This window comes from Pristiophorus japonicus, unplaced genomic scaffold (assembly GCF_044704955.1).
Source record: "Pristiophorus japonicus isolate sPriJap1 unplaced genomic scaffold, sPriJap1.hap1 HAP1_SCAFFOLD_280, whole genome shotgun sequence".
Classification (NCBI taxonomy): domain Eukaryota; kingdom Metazoa; phylum Chordata; class Chondrichthyes; family Pristiophoridae; genus Pristiophorus; species Pristiophorus japonicus.
This window is the reverse complement of record NW_027252560.1, coordinates 804511-825279: the sequence shown is the minus strand read 5'-3', so window position 1 is coordinate 825279 and position 20769 is coordinate 804511. Positions and strand designations below refer to the sequence as shown.

Genomic DNA, 20769 nt, shown 5'->3' with positions numbered 1-20769 from the left:
CCCCAGGTCCCTCTGCACCTCAGCATGTTGTAATTTCTCCCCATTCAAATAATATTCCCTTTTACTGTTTTTTTCCCCCCAAGATAGATGACCTCACACTTTCCGACATTGTATTCCATCTGCCAAACCTTAGCCCATTCGCTTAACCTATCCAAATCTCTTTGCAGCCTCTCTGTGTCCTCTACACAACCCGCTTTCCCACTAATCTTAGTGTAATCTGCAAATTTTGTAACACTACACTCTGTCCCCTCTTCCAGGTCATCTATGTATATTGTAAACATTTGTGGTCCCAGCACCGATCCCTGTGGCACACCACTAACCACCAATTTCCAACGCGAAAGGACCCATTTATCCCGACTCTCTGCTTTCTGTTCGCCAGCAAATTCTCGATCCATGCTAATACATTTCCGCTGACTCCGCGTATCTTTATCTTCTGCAGTAACCTTTTGTGTGGCACCTTATCGAATGCCTTTTGGAAATCTAAATACACCACATCCATCGGTACACCTCTATCCACCATGCTCGTTATATCCTCAAAGAATTCCAGTAAATTAGTTAAACATGATTTCCCCTTCATGAATCCATGCTGCGTCTGCTTGATTGCACTATTCCTATCTAGATGTCCCGCTATTTCTTCCTTAATGATAGTTTCAAGCATTTTCCCCACTACTGATGTTAAACTAACCGGCCTATAGTTACCTGCCTTTTGTCTGCCCCCATTTTTAAACAGAGGCGTTACATTAGCTGCTTTCCAATCCGCTGGTACCTCCCCAGAATCCAGAGAATTTTGGTAGATTATAACGAATGCATCTGCTATAACTTCCGCCATCTCTTTTAATACCCTGGGATGCATTTCATCAGGACCAGGGGACTTGTCTACCTTGAGTCCCATTAGCCTGTCCAGCACTACCCCCCTAGTGATAGTGATTGTCTCAAGGTCCTCCCTTCCCACATTCCTGTGACCTGCAATTTTTGGCATGGTTTTTGTGTCTTCCACTGTGAAGATCGAAGCAAAATAATTGTTTAAGGTCTCAGCCATTTCCACATTTCCCTTTATTTAATCCCCCTTCTCATCTTCTAAGGGACCAACATTTACTTCAGTCACTCTTTTCCGTTTTATATATCTGTAAAAGCTTTTACTATCTGTTTTTATGTTTTGCGCAAGTTTACCTTCGTAATCTATCTTTCCTTTCTTTATTGCTTTTTTAGTCATTCTTCGCTGTTGTTTAAAATTTTCCCAATCTTCTAGTTTCCCACTAACCTTGGCCACCTTATACGCATTGGTCTTTAATTTGATACTCTCCTTTATTTCCTTGGTTATCCATGGCTGGTTATCCCTTTTCTTACCGCCCTTCTTTTTCACTGGAATATATTTTTGTTGCACACTATGAAAGAGCTCCTTAAAAGTCCTCTACTGTTCCTCAATTGTGCCACCATTTAGTCTGTGTTTCCAGTCTACTTTAGCCAACTCTGCCCTCATCCCACTGTAGTCCCCTTTGTTTTAGCATAGTACGCTCGTTTCTGACACAACTTCCTCACCCTCAATCTGTATTACAAATTCAACCATACTGTGATCACTCATTCCGAGAGGATCTTTTACGCGGAGATCATTTATTTTTCCTGTCTCATTACACAGGACCAGATCTAAGATAGCTTTGCTCGAGGTGCTCAGCGCCCTCCCAGATGCACTTCCTCCACTTAGGGCGGTCTTTGGCCAGGGGCTCCCAGGTGTCGGTGGGGATGTTGCACTTTATCAGGGAGGCTTTGAGGGTGTCCCTGTAACGTTTCCTGTGCTCACCTTTGGCTTGTTTGCCGTGAAGGATTTCCGAGTAGAGCGCTTGCTTTGGGAGTCTCGTGTCTGGCATGTGGACAATGTGGCCTGCCCAGCGGAGCTGATCAAGTGTGATCAGTGCTTCAATGCTGGGGATGTTGGCCTAGTCGAGGACGCTAACGTTGGTGCGTCTGTCCTCCCAGGGGATTTGCAGGATCTTGCGGGGACATCGTTGGGATAGGCGATAGATCGTGGCGGAGGTGCGGCAAATGAGGGTACGGGACCCAGAAGAGGTGAGGGCCCAGGGGCAGCACGGACCAGCCCACACTGCGATATGTGAGTGCACTAGGCCTGTGCAGCAGAGCAGGTCTCCAGTGGTCCTGGTTAATCCTTGCCACTGGACCAAGACCTAGCTCTGTCAAGCCCGTGTGGTGGCTGGTGTTTAACGGTCACCCCACGTTAAAAAAATCCCCACACATGTATCTTCCACCCTTCAGGATGTAGTTCGGGATCTGGAATATTAGGTCCTTCATTGAAACACCTGTGAACTCATCCCTTTTTGGCGTGGAAGCAAGTCATCCTCGATACAAGGGAGCGCCTATGATGATGATAGATGCAAGTTGTTGATGTTTGTATTGTGTGTCTCTGATTCAGTGAATTCGGTCTTTCTACAAAGTTTAACAGCTTTTAAGTTTGACGGAGAGGAGGGGGAGGGACAGTGGAGTGGGATGGTGAGGGGGCCATAGCAAGAGGGAGGGAGGGGGAGGAGGAGGAGGAGGAGGCAGGAGAGAGGAGGAGTCGGGGGGGAGGGAAAGAAGGGGTGGGAGGGGAGAGGAGAGGCAGGGAGGGTAGAGGAGAGGCAGGGAGGGGAGAGGAGAGGCAGGGAGGGGAGAGGGTAGGGAGGGTAGGGAGGGGAGAGGAGAGGGTAGGGAGGGGAGAGGAGGGGCAGGGAGGGGAGAGGAGGGGCAGGGAGGGGAGAGGAGAGGTAGGAAGGGGAGAGGAGGGGCAGGGAGGGGAGAGGTCGGGAGAACTTCCCGTTACTGGGAACCTTCACCTGCTGTCACACCCTGAACCCCATCTCGAGTACCTTTCCATTTCCTGCAAGAATCTGTTCCCGAGCCCATCCTCCATGACTGTGAAGACTTCTTCGGCCTTTGATTTGAGCTCCTGGACCACCGTCATGGCCTTGAGTTTGATTATCTCCAGCCGGGTCCTGACCGCCAGTGCTGGGAAGAAACAGAGCCAGGGATTACTGTCGAAATGAGAGAGCAGGGAAAGGATTCTCAAACAGCCCCCATTGCTCAGTGAGCGATGGGCATTGCCTGGCAGGGTATGGCACTGCCCGCTGGGGCCTGCGGTGTACAATACTCCGTGGGGTGGAAAGGGGCAAGTCAGCCAAGGTTCCTGCAGCGGATCAGTGTGGAGTGACTGTTCAGGACAACATCAGGCTTGGCTATGATGCTCTGCACCCCGTATTTGAGTGCGGGCGTGGGGGCGTCTCGGCGCGTGTGTCTCGGTGCGAGTGTCTCGGTGCGTGTCTCATGGTGCGAGTGTCGAGTGTCTCGGTGCGAGTGTCTCGGTGCGAGTGTCTCGGTGCGAGTGTCTCGGTGCGAGTGTCTCGGTGCGAGTGTCTCGGTGCGAGTGTCACACGGTGCGAGTGTCACACGGTGAGAGTGTCACACGGTGAGAGTGTCACACGGTGCGAGTGTCTCGGTGCGTGTGTCTTGGCGCGAGTGTCACGGTGCGAGTGTCTCACGGTGCGAGTGTCTCACGGTGCGAGTGTCTCGGTGCGAGTGTCTCGGTGCGAGTGTCTCGGTGCGAGTGTCTCGGTGCGAGTGTCTCGGTGTGTGAGATATGACATGAGACCTACAGTAGAACCTGTGGCTACTGTCTGAGAACAGCAGGGATGTGTCCTCCAGCCCCAGTCCCTGGCCTGGGAATTACCTTTGGACGCTCCCTCAGCCTCTCCAATCAGACCGGGGCTCGACGTTGGTCCGATGGCCCCTAAAATGGGAGCTCCATTGGTGGAGTATGGGACCGAACATAGCCCCTCCCCCCCAGCTCATTCAACAACTGGCCCTGGCACTCCAACCCTCTCCCGGATATTCTGGGGTGACGGAAATAGCATCAGGGGGTCTCTACCGCCTCTCTACTACACTTTACACAACGATGTCTCCGCAAGATCCGACAAATCCCCAACGTTAGCGTCCTCGACCAGGCCAACATCGAAGCACTGACCACACTCGATCAGCTCCGCTGGGCAGGGCCACATTGTCCGCATGGCCCCGACATGAGACTCCCAAAGCAAGCGCTCTACTCGGAACTCCTTCATGGCAAACGAGCCAAAGGTGGGCAGAGAAAACGTTACAAGGACACCCTCAAAGCCTCCCTGATAAAGTGCAACATCCCCACCGACACCTGGGAGTCCCTGGCCATAGACCGACCTAAGTGGAGGAAGTGCATCCGGGAGGGCGCTGAGCACCTCGAGTCTCATCGCCGAGAGCATGCAGAAACCAAGCGCAGGCAGCGGAAGGAGCGTGCGGCAAACCAGTCCCACCCACCCCTTCCCTCAACCACTGTCTGTCCCACCTGTGGTTCTCGTATTGGACTGTTCAGCCACCTAAGGACTCTTTTTTTTTTAAAGAGAGGAAGCAAGTCTTCCTCGATTGCAAGGGACTGCCTATGATGATGAAGGTGACACTTTGCTCACTGGGAGATCTCCTGTACCATTACATCAGTCGGGCAGTAACAAATTACAGTGATGAATGGTAAGTGCAGCTCAGACAAGCTGTGCCGTGTTGTACAAGAAAGGTATTGCATCTACTTGGCTCAATTTAGGTTTGATTAGATGCTTTAATCTTAAAGTATGAAATTAAACAGGTTCTGCTACACTATAAAATATTTGTTGAATTGAGTAGAAAATTATTTGGCGTTTTGAAATTCTGTAAGATGACTAGCTAGCGCAGTACAATAACAACATTTCAAAGAATATATAGGTGTAGACAAGATATCATCAAGAATGTATAAAATATATAGACAATGTATACAAAACTATCGCTAAAAATAAATAAATCGATATTTAGTTTGCTGCTGATATTTGTTCTGTGTAATCAATAAAGATTTTGGTCTGTGTGGAATTCGATGACTGATACGTACATAAACCAGAGTTAAAAGACCAAACAAAATAGCTTCTGCCATCAGCCAATACTAGGACTAAATGGGACATTAAAGGGGAATGTCAGCCTGAGGACGGGCTGGCCTCCTCTGTTGCCGATCCTGGACAGACCCTCTCACTCACCCTCATCCTCCAGCGTTGCAAAGTACTCTGCGTATATTCGCTCCACCAGCTCCCTCCTCTTCATCACCTCTGGATTCTCGATGACAGGGGAAAGCACAGCGGGGGATATGGACTGGCGGCCTGCAAAGACCCACAAATAAATCTGTAAACTGTACGGGAGCCTTACAATGCAACATAGGAACAGGAGGAGGCCACTCAGCCCCTCGAGTGAGTGCTCCACCATTCAATGAGATCACAGTTCACCTGCGATCTAACTCCCTTAACCGATAAGGGGATAAGGGTTATGGGGAGCGGGCAGGGAAGTGGAGCTGAGTCCATGATCAGATCAGCCATGATTGTATTAAATGGCGGAGCAGGCTCGAGGGGCTGTCTGGCCTACTCCTGCTCCTATTTCTTATGTTCTTATACACCCGCCTTTGGCCCATATCCCTCAATACCATTGGTTAACAGAAATCTATCAGTCTCCAATTTAAAATGAACAATTGATCCAGCATCAATTGCTGTTTGTAGAAGAGAGTTCCAAACTTCTACCCCCCTTTGTGTGTAGCAGTATTTCCTAATTTACTCCTGAAAGGTCTGGCTCTAATCTTTACACTCTGCCCCCTGGTCCTCGACTCCCCAACCAGCAGGAACAGTATCTCTCTATCTACCCTGTCTGTTCCCCTTAATATCCTGAAAACTTCCATCAGATTCCCCCCTTAACCTTTTAAATTCCAGGGAATACAACCATAGCTTGTGCAATCTCACCTCGTAACTTAACCCTTAAAGTCCAGGTATCATTCTGGTAAACCCACACTGTGCTCCCTCCAAGGTCAATATATCCTCCCTAAGGTGTGGTGCCCAGGACTGCTCACAGTGCTCCAGGTGTGGGCTAGCCAGGGCTTTGTACAGCTGCTCTCATCGCCGAGAGCGTGCAGAAATCAAGCGCAGGCAGCGGAAGGAGCGTGCGGCAAACCAGTCCCACCCTCCCCTTCCCTCAACCACTGTCTGTCCCACCTGTGACAGGGACTGTGGTTCTCGTATTGGACTGTTCAGCCACCTATTTTAAGAGTGGAAGCAAGTCTTCCTCAATTCCGAGGAGCTGCCTATGATGATGATGTGTAACTGCAGCATAACCTCTACCCCCATGTACTCTAGTCCTCTGGATATAAAGGCCAGCATTCCATTAGCCTTTGTGATTATTTTCTGCAGGTGTTCCTGACACGTTAATGATCGATGTACCTGGACGCCCCCCTCCCCCAGGTCTCTTTGGGCCTCCACTGATTTTAGCTGTTCACCATTTAGAAAGTGCCCTCTTCTATTCTTTTTAAGTCCAAAGTGGATAGCCTCACATTTGCCAACATTGAAATCCATTTGCCACAGTTTTGCACCTTCACTTAATGTGTCGTTTTAGGCTTCCACCTACATTGTTGCCGATCTTTGTGTTATCGGCAAATTTGCATATGTGACTTTTTATACCATCATCGAAGTTGTTGATAAATACTGTCAATAGATGTGGCCCCGACACAGATCCCTGCGGGACAACATTGTCCCTATGCCCTGGGGCCGACCTTGACCCTTTTTATAAGGCCCGTGGGCGCCTGAAAGCGTGGGCCACGGGTTAGTGCAGACTGGCCGCCAAGGCCCTGTGGGGGGGCCGCCATTTTAGATATTGCCCTACTTTACTTTTAATAAGAACATCAGGAATAGGAGCAGGAGTGGGCCATACGGCCCCTCGAGCCTGCTCCGCCATTTAATACCATCATGGCTGATCCGATCATGGACTCAGGTCCACTTCACCGCCCGCTCCCCATAACCCCTTATCCCCTTATCGGTTAAGAAACTCTCTATCTCTGTCTTAAATTTATTCAATGTTCCGGCTTCCACAGCTCTCTGAGGCAGGGAATTCCACAGATTTACAACCCTCTGAGAAGAAATTCCTCCTCATCTCAGTTTTAAATGGGTGGCCCCTTATTCTAAGATCATGCCCCCGAGTTCTAGTCTCCCCCATCAGTGGAAACATCCTCTCTGCATCCACCTTGTCAAGCCCCCTCATAACCTTATACGTTTCAATAAGATCACCTCTCATTCTTCTGAATTGCAATGAGTAGAGGCCCAACCTACTCAACCTTTCCTTATAAGTCAACATAGAAAATAGGTGCAGGAGTAGGTCATTCGGCCCTTCGAGCCTGCACCGCCATTCAATAAGATCATGGCTGATCATTCACCTCAGTACTCCTTTCCTGCTTTCTCTCCATACCCCTTGATCTCTTTAGCCGTAAGGGCCACATCTAACTCCCTCTTGAATATATCCAATGAACTGGCATCAACAACTCTCTGCGGCAGGGAATTCCACAGGTTAACAACTCTGAGTGAAGAAGTTGCTCCTCATCTCAGTCCTAAATGGCCTACCCCTTATCCTAAGACTGTGTCCACTGGTTCTGGACTTCTCCAACATCGTAAACGTTCTTCCCGCATCTAACCTGTCCAGTCCCGTCAGAATCTTATACGTTTCTATGAGATCCCCTCTCATCCTTCTAAACTCCAATGAATAAAGGCCCAGTTGATCCAGTCTCTCCTCATATGACAGTCCAGCCATCCCTGGAATCAGTCTGGTGAACCTTCGCTGCACTCCCTCAATAGCAAGAATGTCCTTCCTCAGATTAGGAGATCAAAACTGAACACAATACTCCAGGTGAGGCCTCACCAAGGCCCTGTACAACTGCAGGAAGACCTCCCTGCTCCTATACTCAAATCCCCTCGCTATGAAGGCCAACATACCATTTGCCTTCTTCACCACCTGCTGTACCTGCATGCCAACTTTCAATGACTGATGTACCATGACACCCAGGTCTCGTTGCACCTTCCCTTTTCCTAATCTGCCTTCATGTTTTTGCCACCAAAGTGGATAACCTCACATTTATCCACATTATACTGCATCTGCCATGCATTTGACCACTCACCTAACCTGTCCAAGTCACCCTGCAGCCTCTTAGCATCCTCCTCACAGCTCACACCGCCACCCAGTTCAGTGTCATCTGCAAACTTGAAGATATTACACTCAATTCCTTCATCTAAATCGTTAATGTATATTGTAAATAGCTGGGGTCCCAGCACTGAGCCCTGCGGCACTCCACTCGTCACTGCCTGCCATTCTGAAAAGGACCTGTTTATCCCGACTCTCTGCTTCCTGACTGCCAACCCCCTCCATCTCCGGAATCAACCCAGTGAACTGCCTCCAAAGCAAATATATCTTTTCTTAAATATGGAAACCAAAACTGCTCACAGTACTCCAGGTGTGGCCTCACTAATACCCTGTATAACTGTAGCAAGACTTCCCTGCTTTTATACTCCATCCCCTTTGCAATAAAGGCCAAGATACCATTGGCCTTCCTGATCACTTGCTGTACCTGCATACTAACCTTGTGTGTTTCATACACAAGTACCCCCAGGTCCCGCTGTACTGCAGCACTTTGCAATCTTTCTCCATTTAAATAATAACTTACTCTTTGATTTTTTCTGCCAAAGTGCATGACCTCACACTTTCCAACATTATACTCTGTTATGTCCTGAATAAAGAATCTGACCAGATACTGCAAGCTCAAAGTAAGGTGTGACCGCAGTCCTTTATTTCAGATCTCAGAGTCTCTCCAGCCTGTGAGGCCTCCTTATATACAGGTGCTCCCAAGGGATTGTGGGACCCCTTGGGACTCCAGGGGACGAGCCCTCTGGTGGTTAAACATGGTATTTATAGGTTTACATACATAATAACACTCACCCCGCAAAGCCAATAGTGTAATTATTCACAATGTGAGTCGATCTGGGGCCTTCCTTTCCCTGGTTGATCGTCTCGGTGCAAATGCTGGTTTTGGTGAGTCGTTTGTTGGGCCCTCGCTGGGCTACTGCGCAGCTGGCCTTGCTGGGCTTGCTGGGGGCGGTGAGTCCTGCTGGGCTGCTGCGGGTGATGGGTTCTGCTTCGTGGTCAACCGTTGCCACTTGTGTATGTGTGGGTTGTTCTGGGTAGTCCGTGAATCTGAGTTTGGTTTGGTAGAAGTGTTTCCTGCAGGTGAGTCCATTTGAAAGTTTGACCTGAAACACCCTACTCCCCTCTTTAGTCACGACAGTGCCGGGAAGCCACTTGGGACCTTGTCCATAGTTTAACACAAATACAGGATCATTCATCTCGATTTCGCGTGACACATTTGCACGATCATGGTATGTATTCTGTTGCAGCCGCCTGCTCTCTACCTGTTCGTGTAGATCAGGGTGGACTAACGAGAGCGTTGTCTGAAGTGCTCTTTTCATGAGCAGTTCAGTAGGTGGGATCCTTGTGAGTGAGTGGGGTCTTGTGCGGTAACTAAGCAGGACTCGGGATAGGCGAGTCTGCAGTGAGCCTTCAGTTACCCTCTTCAAACTCTGCTTGATTGTTTGCACTGCTCGCTCTGCCTGAGCATTGGACGCTGGTTTGAAGGGGGCAGACGTGACATGTTTGACCCCGTTGTGGGTCATGAATTCCTTGAACTCAGCACTGGTGAAGCACAGCCCATTGTCACTTACAAGGATATCAGGCAGGCCGTGAGTGGCAAACACGGCCCGCAGGCTTTTAGTGGTGGCAGCGGATGTGCTTGCCGACATTATCTCACATTCAATCCATTTGGAGTACGCATCTTCAATCACTAAAAACATTTTTCCAAAGAATGGGCCTGCATAGTCGACATGAACCCTCGACCATAGTTTGGAGGGCCAAGACCATAAACTTAGTGGCACCTCCCTCGGTGCATTGCTTAACTGAGAACGTGTTACATTTGTGCACAGGATTCTAAGTCTGCATCGATACCGGGCCACCGCACGTGGGATCTGGCTATCGTTTTCATCATTACAATATTTGGATGGGTACTGTGGAGGTCACTAATTAAAGTGTCCCTGGCCTTTTTTGGCACCAGTACCCGATTACCCCATAGGAGGCAGTCTGTCTGTATAGACATTTCATCTCTGCGCCACTGGTACGGCTTTATTTCTTCCTGCATCTCTAACGGGACACTAGACCAACTCCCATGGAGCACACAGTTATTTTTACTAAGGACAGTAAGGGGTCCTGGCTCATCCAGGTTCTAATCTGTCGGGCGGTAACAGGTGATTGCTCACTCTCGAATGCTTCCATTACCATAACTAAATCTGCGGGCTGTGCCATCTCCACCCCTGTGGTGGGCAATGGCAGCCTACTGAGAGCATTGGCACAGTTTTCTGTGCCTGGCCTGTGATGGATGGCGTAGTTGTATGGGGGCAGATGTTTTCGTTTTTATCCCCTTACTTTCAGAAAAGAGGGATATAAGTGGCTTATGGTCAGTTTCCAATTCAAATTTTAGCCCAAACAGGTATTGATGCATTTTATTTACCCCATAGACACATGCTAACACTTCTTTTTCAATCATGTTGTAGGCTCTCTCAGCCTTAGACAGACTCCTGGATGCATAAGCAACCGGTTGCAATTTCTCAGATTCATTAGCTTGTTGCAATACACACCCGATCTCTTACGACGACGCATCACATGCTGGTACCAAACGTTTACATGGATCATACAACACAAGCAATTTGTTTGAGCATAACAGTTTTCTAGCTTTTTCAAAGACATTTTTTTGGCTTTTACCCCATACCCATTCATCTCCTTTACGCAGTAAAGAGTGCAGGGGTTCTAACAACGTGCTAAGACCCGGAAAGTAGTTACCAAAGTAGTTCAGGAATCCTAGAAACGACCGCAGCTCCGTCACGTTCTGTGGTCTCGGTGTGTTCTTGATTGCCTCCGTCTTCGAATCGGTGGGCCTGATGCCGTCCGCCGCGATTCTTCTCCCCAGGAACTCCACTTCACGCACCAGGAAAATGCACTTCGAGCGTTTTAGCCTGAGCCCCACCGTCGAGCATCTGCAGAACCTGGAGGAGGTTCTTAGTCGGCTTATTATTGAGTCGACTAAGAACCTCCTCCAGGTTCTGCAGATGCTCGACGGTGTCCCAACCTGTAACCAAGATGTCGTGCTGGAAGACCACGGTGCGTGGGACCGACTTCAGCAAGCTTTCCATGTTCCTCTGGAATATCACCGCAGCCGATCGAATCCCAAACGGGCATCTGTCATGAATGAAGAGACCTTTGTGCGTGTTGATGCAGGTGAGGCCCTTCGAAGACTCCCCCAGCTCCTGCGTCATGTAGGCCGACGTCAAGTCCAGCTTCGTGAACGTTTTCCCTCCAGTCATCGTCGCAAATAGGTCGTCTGCCTTTGGTAGTGGGTATTGATCCTGCAGGGAGAAACGATTGATAGTTACTTTGTAATCACCACAGATTCGGATGGTGCCGTCTTCTTTGAGGACTGGAACAATCGGACTGGCCCACTCGTTGAATTCAATCGACGAAATGATGCCCTCTCATTGCAGTCTGTCCAGCTCGATCGCCACCCTCTCTCTCATCATGTATGGTACCGCTCTCACCTTGTGATGAATGGGTCGCGCCCCCGGAATCAAATGGGTCAGCACTTTTGCTCCTTGGACTATCTCGATGCCCAGTTTGAACAGCGAGGGGAACATGTTTAAGACCTGGGTATATGAGGTATCGTTAATGGGCGAGAGCACGCGGACGTTGTCCCAGTTCCAGCATATCTTTCCCAGCCATCTTCTGCCGAACAGCATGGGACCATCGCCCGGTACCACTCAGAATGGTAACTCGTGCACCGCTCCATCGTAGGAGACCTTTACAATAGCACTGCTGATTACGGGAATCAGTTCCTTTGTGTACGTTCTCAGTTTAGTATGAATGGGAGTCAGGACTGGCCTTGAGGCCTTGCTGCACCACAGTTTATCGAAAGTCTTTTTAAACATTATGGACTGGCTCGCACCCTCAGACAGTGGATCTGTCTTCCTCTGCAACATGGTGGTTTGCAGGATTAGCAGGGTTTGCAGCTCGCCTGCACATACGTTGGAGATGTCCCACTGTTCCACAGCCCTTGCAAACGTATCCTTTGAAGCAGCATGAATGGAAACGATGATCACCCCCGCAGCACCAACCAGGTGTTAATGGCCTAGCATTCATCACCCTTGATGGTGGACTCACACATCTGCGGACTTGCAGTTGCAGGCAAGTGAGTCCTGCCCTGCACGTTACGATTTGAAAACGTTACTTTGTTCACAGTACTAGCCGTGACACTCATGCTGCCAATTCGAAAAGGACAAAGGGTGTTAAAAAAACAAGCCTGAAGGCTTTGTGTCTTAATGCAAGGAGTATCCATAATAAGGTGGATGAATAAACTGTGCAAATAGATGTTAACAAATATGATGTGATTGGTATTACGGAGACGTGGCTCCAGGATGTTCAGGGCTGGGAACTCAACATCCAGGGGTATTCAACATTCAGGAAGGATAGAATAAAAGGAAAAGGAGGTGGGGTAGCATTGCTGGTTAAAGAGGAGATTAATGCAATAGTTAGGAAGGACATTAGCTTGGATGATGTGGAATCTATATGGGTAGAGCTGCAGAACACCAAATGGCAAAAGACGTTAGTGGGAGTTGTGTACAGACCTCCAAACAGTAGTAGTGATGTTGGGGAGGGCATCAAACAAGAAATTATGGGTGCATGCAATAAAGGTGCAGCAGTTATAATGGGTGACTTTAATATACACATAGATTGGGCTAACCAAACTGGAAGCAATATGGTGGAGGAGGATTTCCTGAAGTGCATAAGGGATGGTTTTCTAGACCAATATGTCGAGGAACCAACTAGGGGGGAGGCCATCTTAGACTGGGTGTTGTGTAATGAGAGAGGATTAATTAGCAATCTCGTTGTGCGAGGCCCCTTGGGGAAGAGTACCATAATATGGTGGAATTCTACATTAGGATGGAGAATGAAACAGTTAATTCAGAGACCATGGTCCAGAACTTAAAGAAGGGTAACTTTGAAGGTATGAGACGTGAATTGGCTAGGATTGATTGGCGAATGATACTTAAGGGGTTGACTGTGGATGGGCAATGGCAGACATTTAGAGACCGCATGGATGAACTGCAACAATTGTACATTCCTGTCTGGCATAAAAATAAAAAAGGGAAGGTGGCTCAACCGTGGCTATCAAGGGAAATCAGGGATAGTATTAAAGCCAAGGAAATGGCATACAAATTGGCCAGAAATAGCAGCGAACCCGGGGACTGGGAGAAATTTAGAACTCAGCAGAGGAGGACAAAGGGTTTGATTAGGGCAGGGAAAATGGAGTACGAGAAGGAACTTGCAGGGATCATTAAGACGGATTGCAAAAGTTTCTATAGATATGTAAAGAGAAAAAGGTTAGTAAAGACAAATGTAGGTCCCCTGCAGTCAGAATCAGGGGAAGTCATAACGGGGAACAAAGAAATGGCGGACCAATTGAACAAGTACTTTGGTTCGGTATTCACGAAGGAGGACATGAACAACCTTCCGGATATAAAAGGGGTTGGGGGGTCTAGTAAGGAGGAGGAACTGAGGGAAATCCTTATTAGTCGGGAAATTGTGTTGGGGAAATTGATGGGATTGAAGGCCGATAAATCCCCAGGGCCTGATGGACTGCATCCCAGAGTACTTAAGGAGGTGTCCTTGGAAATAGCGGATGCATTGACAGTCATTTTCCAACATTCCATTGACTCTGGATCAGTTCCTATGGAGTGGAGGGTAGCCAATGTAACCCCACTTTTTAAAAATGGAGGGAGAGAGAAAACAGGGAATTATAGACCGGTCAGCCTGACATCGGTAGTGGGTAAGATGATGGAATCAATTATTAAGGATGTCATAGCAGCGCATTTGGAAAGAGGTGACATGATAGGTCCAAGTCAGCATGGATTTGTGAAGGGAAATCATGCTTGACAAATCTTCTGGAATTTTTTGAGGATGTTTCCAGTAGAGTGGACAAGGGAGAACCATTTGATGTGGTATATTTGGACTTTCAGAAGGCTTTCGACAAGGTTCCACACAAGAGATTAATGTGCAAAGTTAAAGCACATGGGATTGGGGGTAGTGTGCTGACATGGATTGAGAACTGGTTGGCAGACAGGAAGCAAAGAGTAGGAGTAAATGAGTACTTTTCAGAATGGCAGGCGGTGAGTGGTGGGGTACCGCAAGGTTCTGTGCTGGGGCCCCAGCTGTTTACACTGTATATTAATGATTTAGACGAGGGGATTAAATGTAGTATCTCCAAATTTGCGGATGACACTAAGTTAGGTGGCAGTGTGAGCTGCAAGGAGGATGCTATGAGGCTGCAGAGCGACTTGGATAGGTTAGGTGAGGCAAATGCATGGCAGATGAAGTATAATGTGGATAAATGTGAGGTTATCCACTTTGGTGGTAAAAACAGAGAGACAGACTATTATCTGAATGGTGACAGATTAGGAAAAGGGGAGGTGCAACGAGACCTGGGTGTCATGGTACATCAGTCATTGAAGGTTGGCATGCAGGTGCAGAGGCGGTTAAGAAAGCAAATAACATGTTGGCCTTCATAGCGAGGGGATTTGAGTACAGGGGCAGGGAGGTGTTGCTACAGTTGTACAGGGCCTTGGTGAGGCCACACCTGGAGTATTGTGTACAGTTTTGGTCTCCTAACCTGAGAAAGGACATTCTTGTTATTGAGGGAGTGCAGCGAAGGTTCACCAGACTGATTCCTGGGATGGCGGGACTGACCTATCAAGAAAGACTAAATCAACTGGGCTTTTATTCACTGGAGTTCAGAAGAATGAGAGGGGATCTCATAGAAACGTTTAAAATTCTGACGGGTTTAGACAGATTAGATGCAGGAAGAATGTTCCCAATGTTGGGAAGTCCAGAACCAGGGGTCACAGTCTAAGGATCAGGGGTAAGCCATTTAGGACCGAGATGAGGAGAAACTTCTTCACCCAGAGAGTGGTGAACCTGTGGAATTCTCTACCACAGAAAGTTGTTGAGGCCAATTCACTAAATATATTCAAAAAGGAGTTAGATGTAGTCCTTACTACTAGGGGGATCAAGCGGTATGGCAAGAAAGCAGGAATGGGGTACTGAAGTTGCATGTTCAGCCATGAACTCACTGAATGGCGGTGCAGGCTAGAAGGGCCAAATGGCCTACTCCTGCACCTAATTTCTATGTTTTAATGCCAAGTACAAAGAAGTCCCTGAGCATGTGCTCCAAGTGTCCTTCAAATTTGCAATGTCCTGCAAAGCGCCTTAGCTTGGCGACATAGCTCGCCACTTCCTGGCCTTCAGACCACTTGTGTGTGTAGAACCAGTACCTCGCCATCAGAACACTTTCCTTTGGGTTTAGATGCTCCCGGAGCAATGTGCACAAATCATCGTACGACTGCTCTGTGGGTTTTGCTGCAGCGAGCAGGTTTTTCCTGAGGCCATACGTTGATGCCCCGCAAACGGTGAGGAGGATCGCCCTTCGTTTGGCAGCGTTCACTTCTCCTTCCAGCTCCTTGGCCACGAAGTATTGGTCGAGTCGCTCCACGAAGGTTTCCCAATCATCTCCCTCCGAAAATTTCTCCAGGATGACCACGGTTCTCTGCATTGTTGCGGTGGGGTTCGTCATCTGTATCTCATCGCCAGTTGTTATGTCTTGAATAAAGAATCTGACCAGATACTGTAAGCTCAAAGTAATGTGTGACGGTAGTCCTTTATTACAGGTCTCCAGAGTGCCTCTCCAGTCTGTGAGGTCTCCTTATATATAGGTGCTCCCAAGGGATTGTGGGATCCCTTGGGACTTCCAGGGATGAGCCCTCTGGTGGTTAACCATGGTATTTACAGGTTTACATATATAACATATTCCATCTGCCAAATTTTTGGAGCGGTGTGCGGGATCGCTCCACCGTATCCTCGCCGCGTCATGCCTGCGCCGACCCTTTACCGACCATCGGTGACCACTTCCCGAAATTGCCCCACAGGTTTTTGCCTTGGGTACTCTTTCTGTGGCTGGTGGTGTGGCTGTCCTTAAAGGGGAGGTGGCCCTGCCAGCGACTCCATGTTATTTATTGTCAGCTGACTGCCAGATTGGGCCGACAATTATGCCTGCGGGTTCAGCAGGGCAGCCAACGGCAGCCTGGCACCCCTTCTTGGGCGCCAGGCCACTGGCCCGGCTGAAACCCTCCCTGGTGGCCCAGTATTTGTTTACCACTGAAGTGGCTGCAGAGTTCGCAGTGACCCTCTCCGTTATCTGATGTCGAGAGATGTTGTGACGCACCAGCGGTCACACCTACCCAACCTCACCTCCACCCCGCTCCATAATGTGGCCACGTCTGCCCCGCTCCCAAAATACCCACGAACTGCTGAATTTCTCCGGATTGTCCACCCCATGCATTGGGATAGACAGAACACTTCAATCCCACCGACCCATCTTCTCCCCATATCCCCCAACCCCACCTCCCACCTACTCCCCATATCCCCCAACCCCACACACCCACATTCTCCCATATCCCCAAACCAAACCCACCCAACTTCTTGCGCGGGGTGGGGGGGGGGGTGAAGATTTGTTGCGGGGGGGGGGGGGGGTTCACATGGGGGATGGGGAGACTCATGTAGGGGGAGGGGGGAGGGGAGACTGGCGTGGCTGGGGGGAGGGGGGGAGGGGAGACTGGCGTGGGTGGGGGGGGGGAGGAAATACTGGCGTGGGGGGGGAGGGGAACGGAGACTCACGTCGGGTGGAGGGGGGAGGGGAGACTGGCGTGGGGTGGAGGGGGGAGGGGAGAGAGACTGGCGTGGGGTGGAGGGGGGAGGGGAGACTGGCGTGGGGTGGAGGGGGGAGGGGAGACTGGCGTGGGGTGGAGGGGGGAGGGGAGAGAGACTGGCGTGGGGTGGAGGGGGGAGGGGAGACTGGCGTGGGGTGGAGGGGGGAGGGGAGACTGGCGTGGGGTGGAGGGTGGAGGGGGGAGGGGAGACTGGCGTGGGGTGGAGGGGGGAGGGGAGACTGGCGTGGGGTGGAGGGGGAGGGGAGAGAGACTGGCGTGGGGAGGGGAGGGGAACGGAGACAAGTCGGGTGGGGGGGGAGGGAGACTGGCGTGGGGTGGAGGGGGGGGGGGGGGAGGGGAACGGGAGAGTTGCGTGCCCCAATCCAGCCCTAGGCCCCACCCCCACAATCCCGCACAGTCCCAGTGACGAGGGCCCTCACCTTTCTTCGTGTTTCCCGCTGACTTTGGTGTCTTTTTCTTCCCGTCTTTCCCGGCTGAGGGTTTCTGTAGTTCTTTTTCCTTTTCTTCCTTCAGCTTCTGTTCCTTCTTCTCCTCGTCCTCCTTGAGTTTCATTTCTTTTTGGACCTGAAACAGAGAGAGGATGAGAAACCGAGGGAAAGACAATGAAGAGTTAGCGAGAGAAAAGTAGCAAGAGGAAGAGAGCTCGAGAAACGGAGAGAAATGGACATAATGCCAATGATTCAGATAGGAAACACACACACACATATACACACACATATACACACACACACACATAAGATCAGAAATAGGAGCAGGAGTGGGCCATACGGCCCCTCGAGCCTGCTCCGCCATTCAATACCATCATGGCTGATCCGATCATGGACTCAGCTCCACTTCCCTGCCCGCTCCCCATAACCCCTTATTCCCTTATTGGTTAAGAAACTCTATCTCTGTCTTAAATTTATTCAATGTCCCGGCTTCCACAGCTCTCTGAGGCAGCGAATTCCACAGATTTACAACCCTCTGAGAGAAGAAATTCCTCCTCATCTCAGTTTTAAATGGGCGGCCCCTTATTCTAAGACCATGCCCCCTAGTTCTAGTCTCCCCCATCAGTGGAAACATCCTCTCTGCATCCACCTTGTCAAGCCCCCTCATAATCTTATACGTTTCGATAAGATCACCTCTCATTCTTCTGAATTCCAATGAGTAGAGGCCCAACCTCCTCAACCTTTCCTCATAAGTCAACCCCCTCATCCCCGGAATCAACCGAGTGAACCCTCTCTGAACTGCCTCCAAAGCAAATATACCCTTTCGTAAATATGGAAACCAAAACTGCACGCAGTACTCCAGGTGTGGCCTCACCAATACCCTGTATAACTGTAGCAAGACTTCCCTGCTTTTATACTCCATCCCCTTTGCAATAAAGGCCAAGATACCATTGGCTTTCCTCATCACTTGCTGTACCTGCATACTAACCTTTTGTGTTTCATACACCGGGACCCCCAGGTCCTGCTGTACTGCAGAACTTGGCAATCATTCTTCATTTAAATATTATCTTGCTCTTTGATTTTTCTGCCAAAGTGCATGACCTCACACTTTCCAACATTATACTCCATCTGCCAATGTTTTGCCCACTCACTGAGCCTGTCTATGTCCTTTTGCAGATTTTTTATGTCCTCCTCACACATTGCTTTTCCTCCCATATTTGTACCGTCAGCAAACTTGGCTATGTTACACTCAGTCCCTTCTTCCAACTCATTAATATAGATTGTAAATAGTTGGGGTCCCAACACTGATCCCTGCGGCACCCCACTAGTTACTGATTGCCAACCAGAGAATGAACTATTTATTCCGACCCTCTGTTTTCTGTTAGTTAGCCAATCCTCTATCCATGCTAATATATTACCCCCAACCCCATGAACTTTCATCTTGTGCAGTAACCTTTTACATGACACCTTGTCAAATGCCCTCTGGAAGTCCAAATACACCACATCCACTGGTTCCCCTTTATCCACTCTGTTCGTTACATCCTCATAGTCTACGTGAATACGTGACCATGGCCTGGTGGAGCCTCCCTGGGGGCATTGCGCAGCTGGGCACACGTCGTGCACCTGCGAACCCAGTGTTCCAGGTCTGAGTCAATTCCTGGCCACCATACATGTGACTGGGCAATGGCCTTCATTAACATGATGCCAGGGTGCTCGCTGTGGAGTTCCCTGATGAACGCTTCCCTTCCTTTCTGGGGCATGACTACCCGGCTCATCCATCCGTCTCTGACCTCCTCGGGGCACGCCCTGTGTGAAGGCGCCCAATCCGCAGTCAGGACACATTTCTTTATCATGGATAGGAGGGGGTCCCTGTTGGTCCAGAGTTTGATCTGGCTGGCTGTGATGGGAGAGCCCGCAGTGTCAAAAGCCTCAATGGCCATGACCATCTCGGCACTTTGCTCTGACGCCCCCTCGGTGGTGGCCAGTGGGAGCCTGCTGAGTGCGTCAGCGCAATTTTCGGTGCCTGGCCGGTGCCGTATGGTGTAGTCATAAGCAGCCAGCGAGAGGGCCCATCGCTGTATGCGAGCTGATGAGTTAGTGTTGACAGCCTTGCTGTCAGACAACAGGGATGTTAACGGCTTGTGGTCCGTCTCTAGCTCGAACCGTCTACTGAAAAGGTACTGGTGCATCTTTTTCACACCGTACACACACGCGAGTGCCTCCTTCTCGACCATGCAGTATCCACGCTCTGCCTGGGAGAGCGAACTGGAGGCGTAAGCCACTGATTGGACTCGGCCGTCATCGTTACCCTGCTGCAATACACACCCAACCCCGTAGGATGACACATCGCATGTTAAAACCACTTTTTTACAGGGATCATACAAAGTCAACAGTTTGTTGGAACACAGCAGGTTCCTCGCCTTATTGAAAGCCTGTTCTTGACAGTCCCCCCAAGACTATTCACAACCTTTACGGAGGAGCATGTGTAACGGCTCCAACAGTGTGCTTAATTTCGGCAGAAAGTTCCCAAAATAGTTCAAAAGTCCCAGGAATGATCGCAACTCCGACGTGTCGCCGGGCCTGGGCGCCCGGCGAATCGCCTCAGTTTTTGATTCAGTGGGCCGGATCCCGCCTGCGGCAACCCTCCTGCCCAGGAACTCGACCTCTGGGGACAAAAACGTGCACTTGGCCTTTTTCAGCCGCAAGCCTACACGATCCAATCGGCGTAGCACCTCCTCCAGGTTGCGGAGGTGTTCCTCGGTGTCTCGACCCGTTATAAGGATGTCATCTTGGAACACGACCATTCCAGGGATGGACTTGAGCAAGCTTTCCATGTTTCGCTGAAACATAGCCGCTGCCGAACGAATGCCAAATGGACACCTGTTGTAGACAAATAGGGCCCAAGTTTCCACACGGTAACAAACGGGCGCCCCTCCGAGCTGGGCGCCCGTTTTTCGCGCCTAAAAAAAAAAAATCGCGATTCTGGAGCGCCCTGCAGCTCCTTGTCTGTTTGGCGCGGCGCCCAGGGGGGCGGAGCCTACACGCGCGCCGATTTTGTAAGTGGGAGGGGGCGGGTACCATTTAAATTCATTTTTTTCCTGCCGGCAATGCTGCGAGTGCGCGTTGGAGCGTTCGTGCATGCTCAGTGTGAAAATAACATCGGCACTCGGCCATTTTTGTAGTTCTTTGTAGCTGTTTAATTTTTGAACATTTTTTAATAAAAGCACATTGCCATCAGCACCTCAGCACTGAGGCTTCTCACTGTCTCCTTCCCCCCCCCCCCGCGGGAAGAACGGGCGCCTCCTCCCCACCCCCCCCCCCCCCGCGGGAAGAACGGGCTCCTCCTCCCCCCCCCCCCCCCCCGCGGGAAGAACGGGCGCCTCCTCCCCCCCCCCCCCCGCGGGAAGAACGGGCGCCTCCTCCCCACCCCCCCCCCCCCGCGGGAAGAACGGGCTCCTCCTCCCCCCCCCCCCCCCCGCGGGAAGAACGGGCGCCTCCTCCCCCCTCACCCCCCCCGCGGGAAGAACGGGCGCCTCCTCCCCCCTCCCCCCCCCCCCCGCGGGAAGAACGGGCGCCTC

The 20769-nt window shown here is 50.3% G+C and overlaps 1 protein-coding gene across 1 annotated transcript in view; it reads right to left on the bottom strand.

The window, feature by feature from the left end:
• The window catches only part of LOC139247673 (sperm flagellar protein 2-like), a gene marked incomplete at its 3' end in the record, with an annotated part of 216366 nt that overhangs the window by 57007 nt on the left and 138590 nt on the right, over window positions 1-20769 (bottom strand). Inside the window, 3 exon segments of the mRNA XM_070871758.1 lie at window positions 2859-2997; window positions 5070-5189; window positions 17183-17327. Coding sequence (XP_070727859.1) covers window positions 2859-2997; window positions 5070-5189; window positions 17183-17327 — 404 coding nt within the window.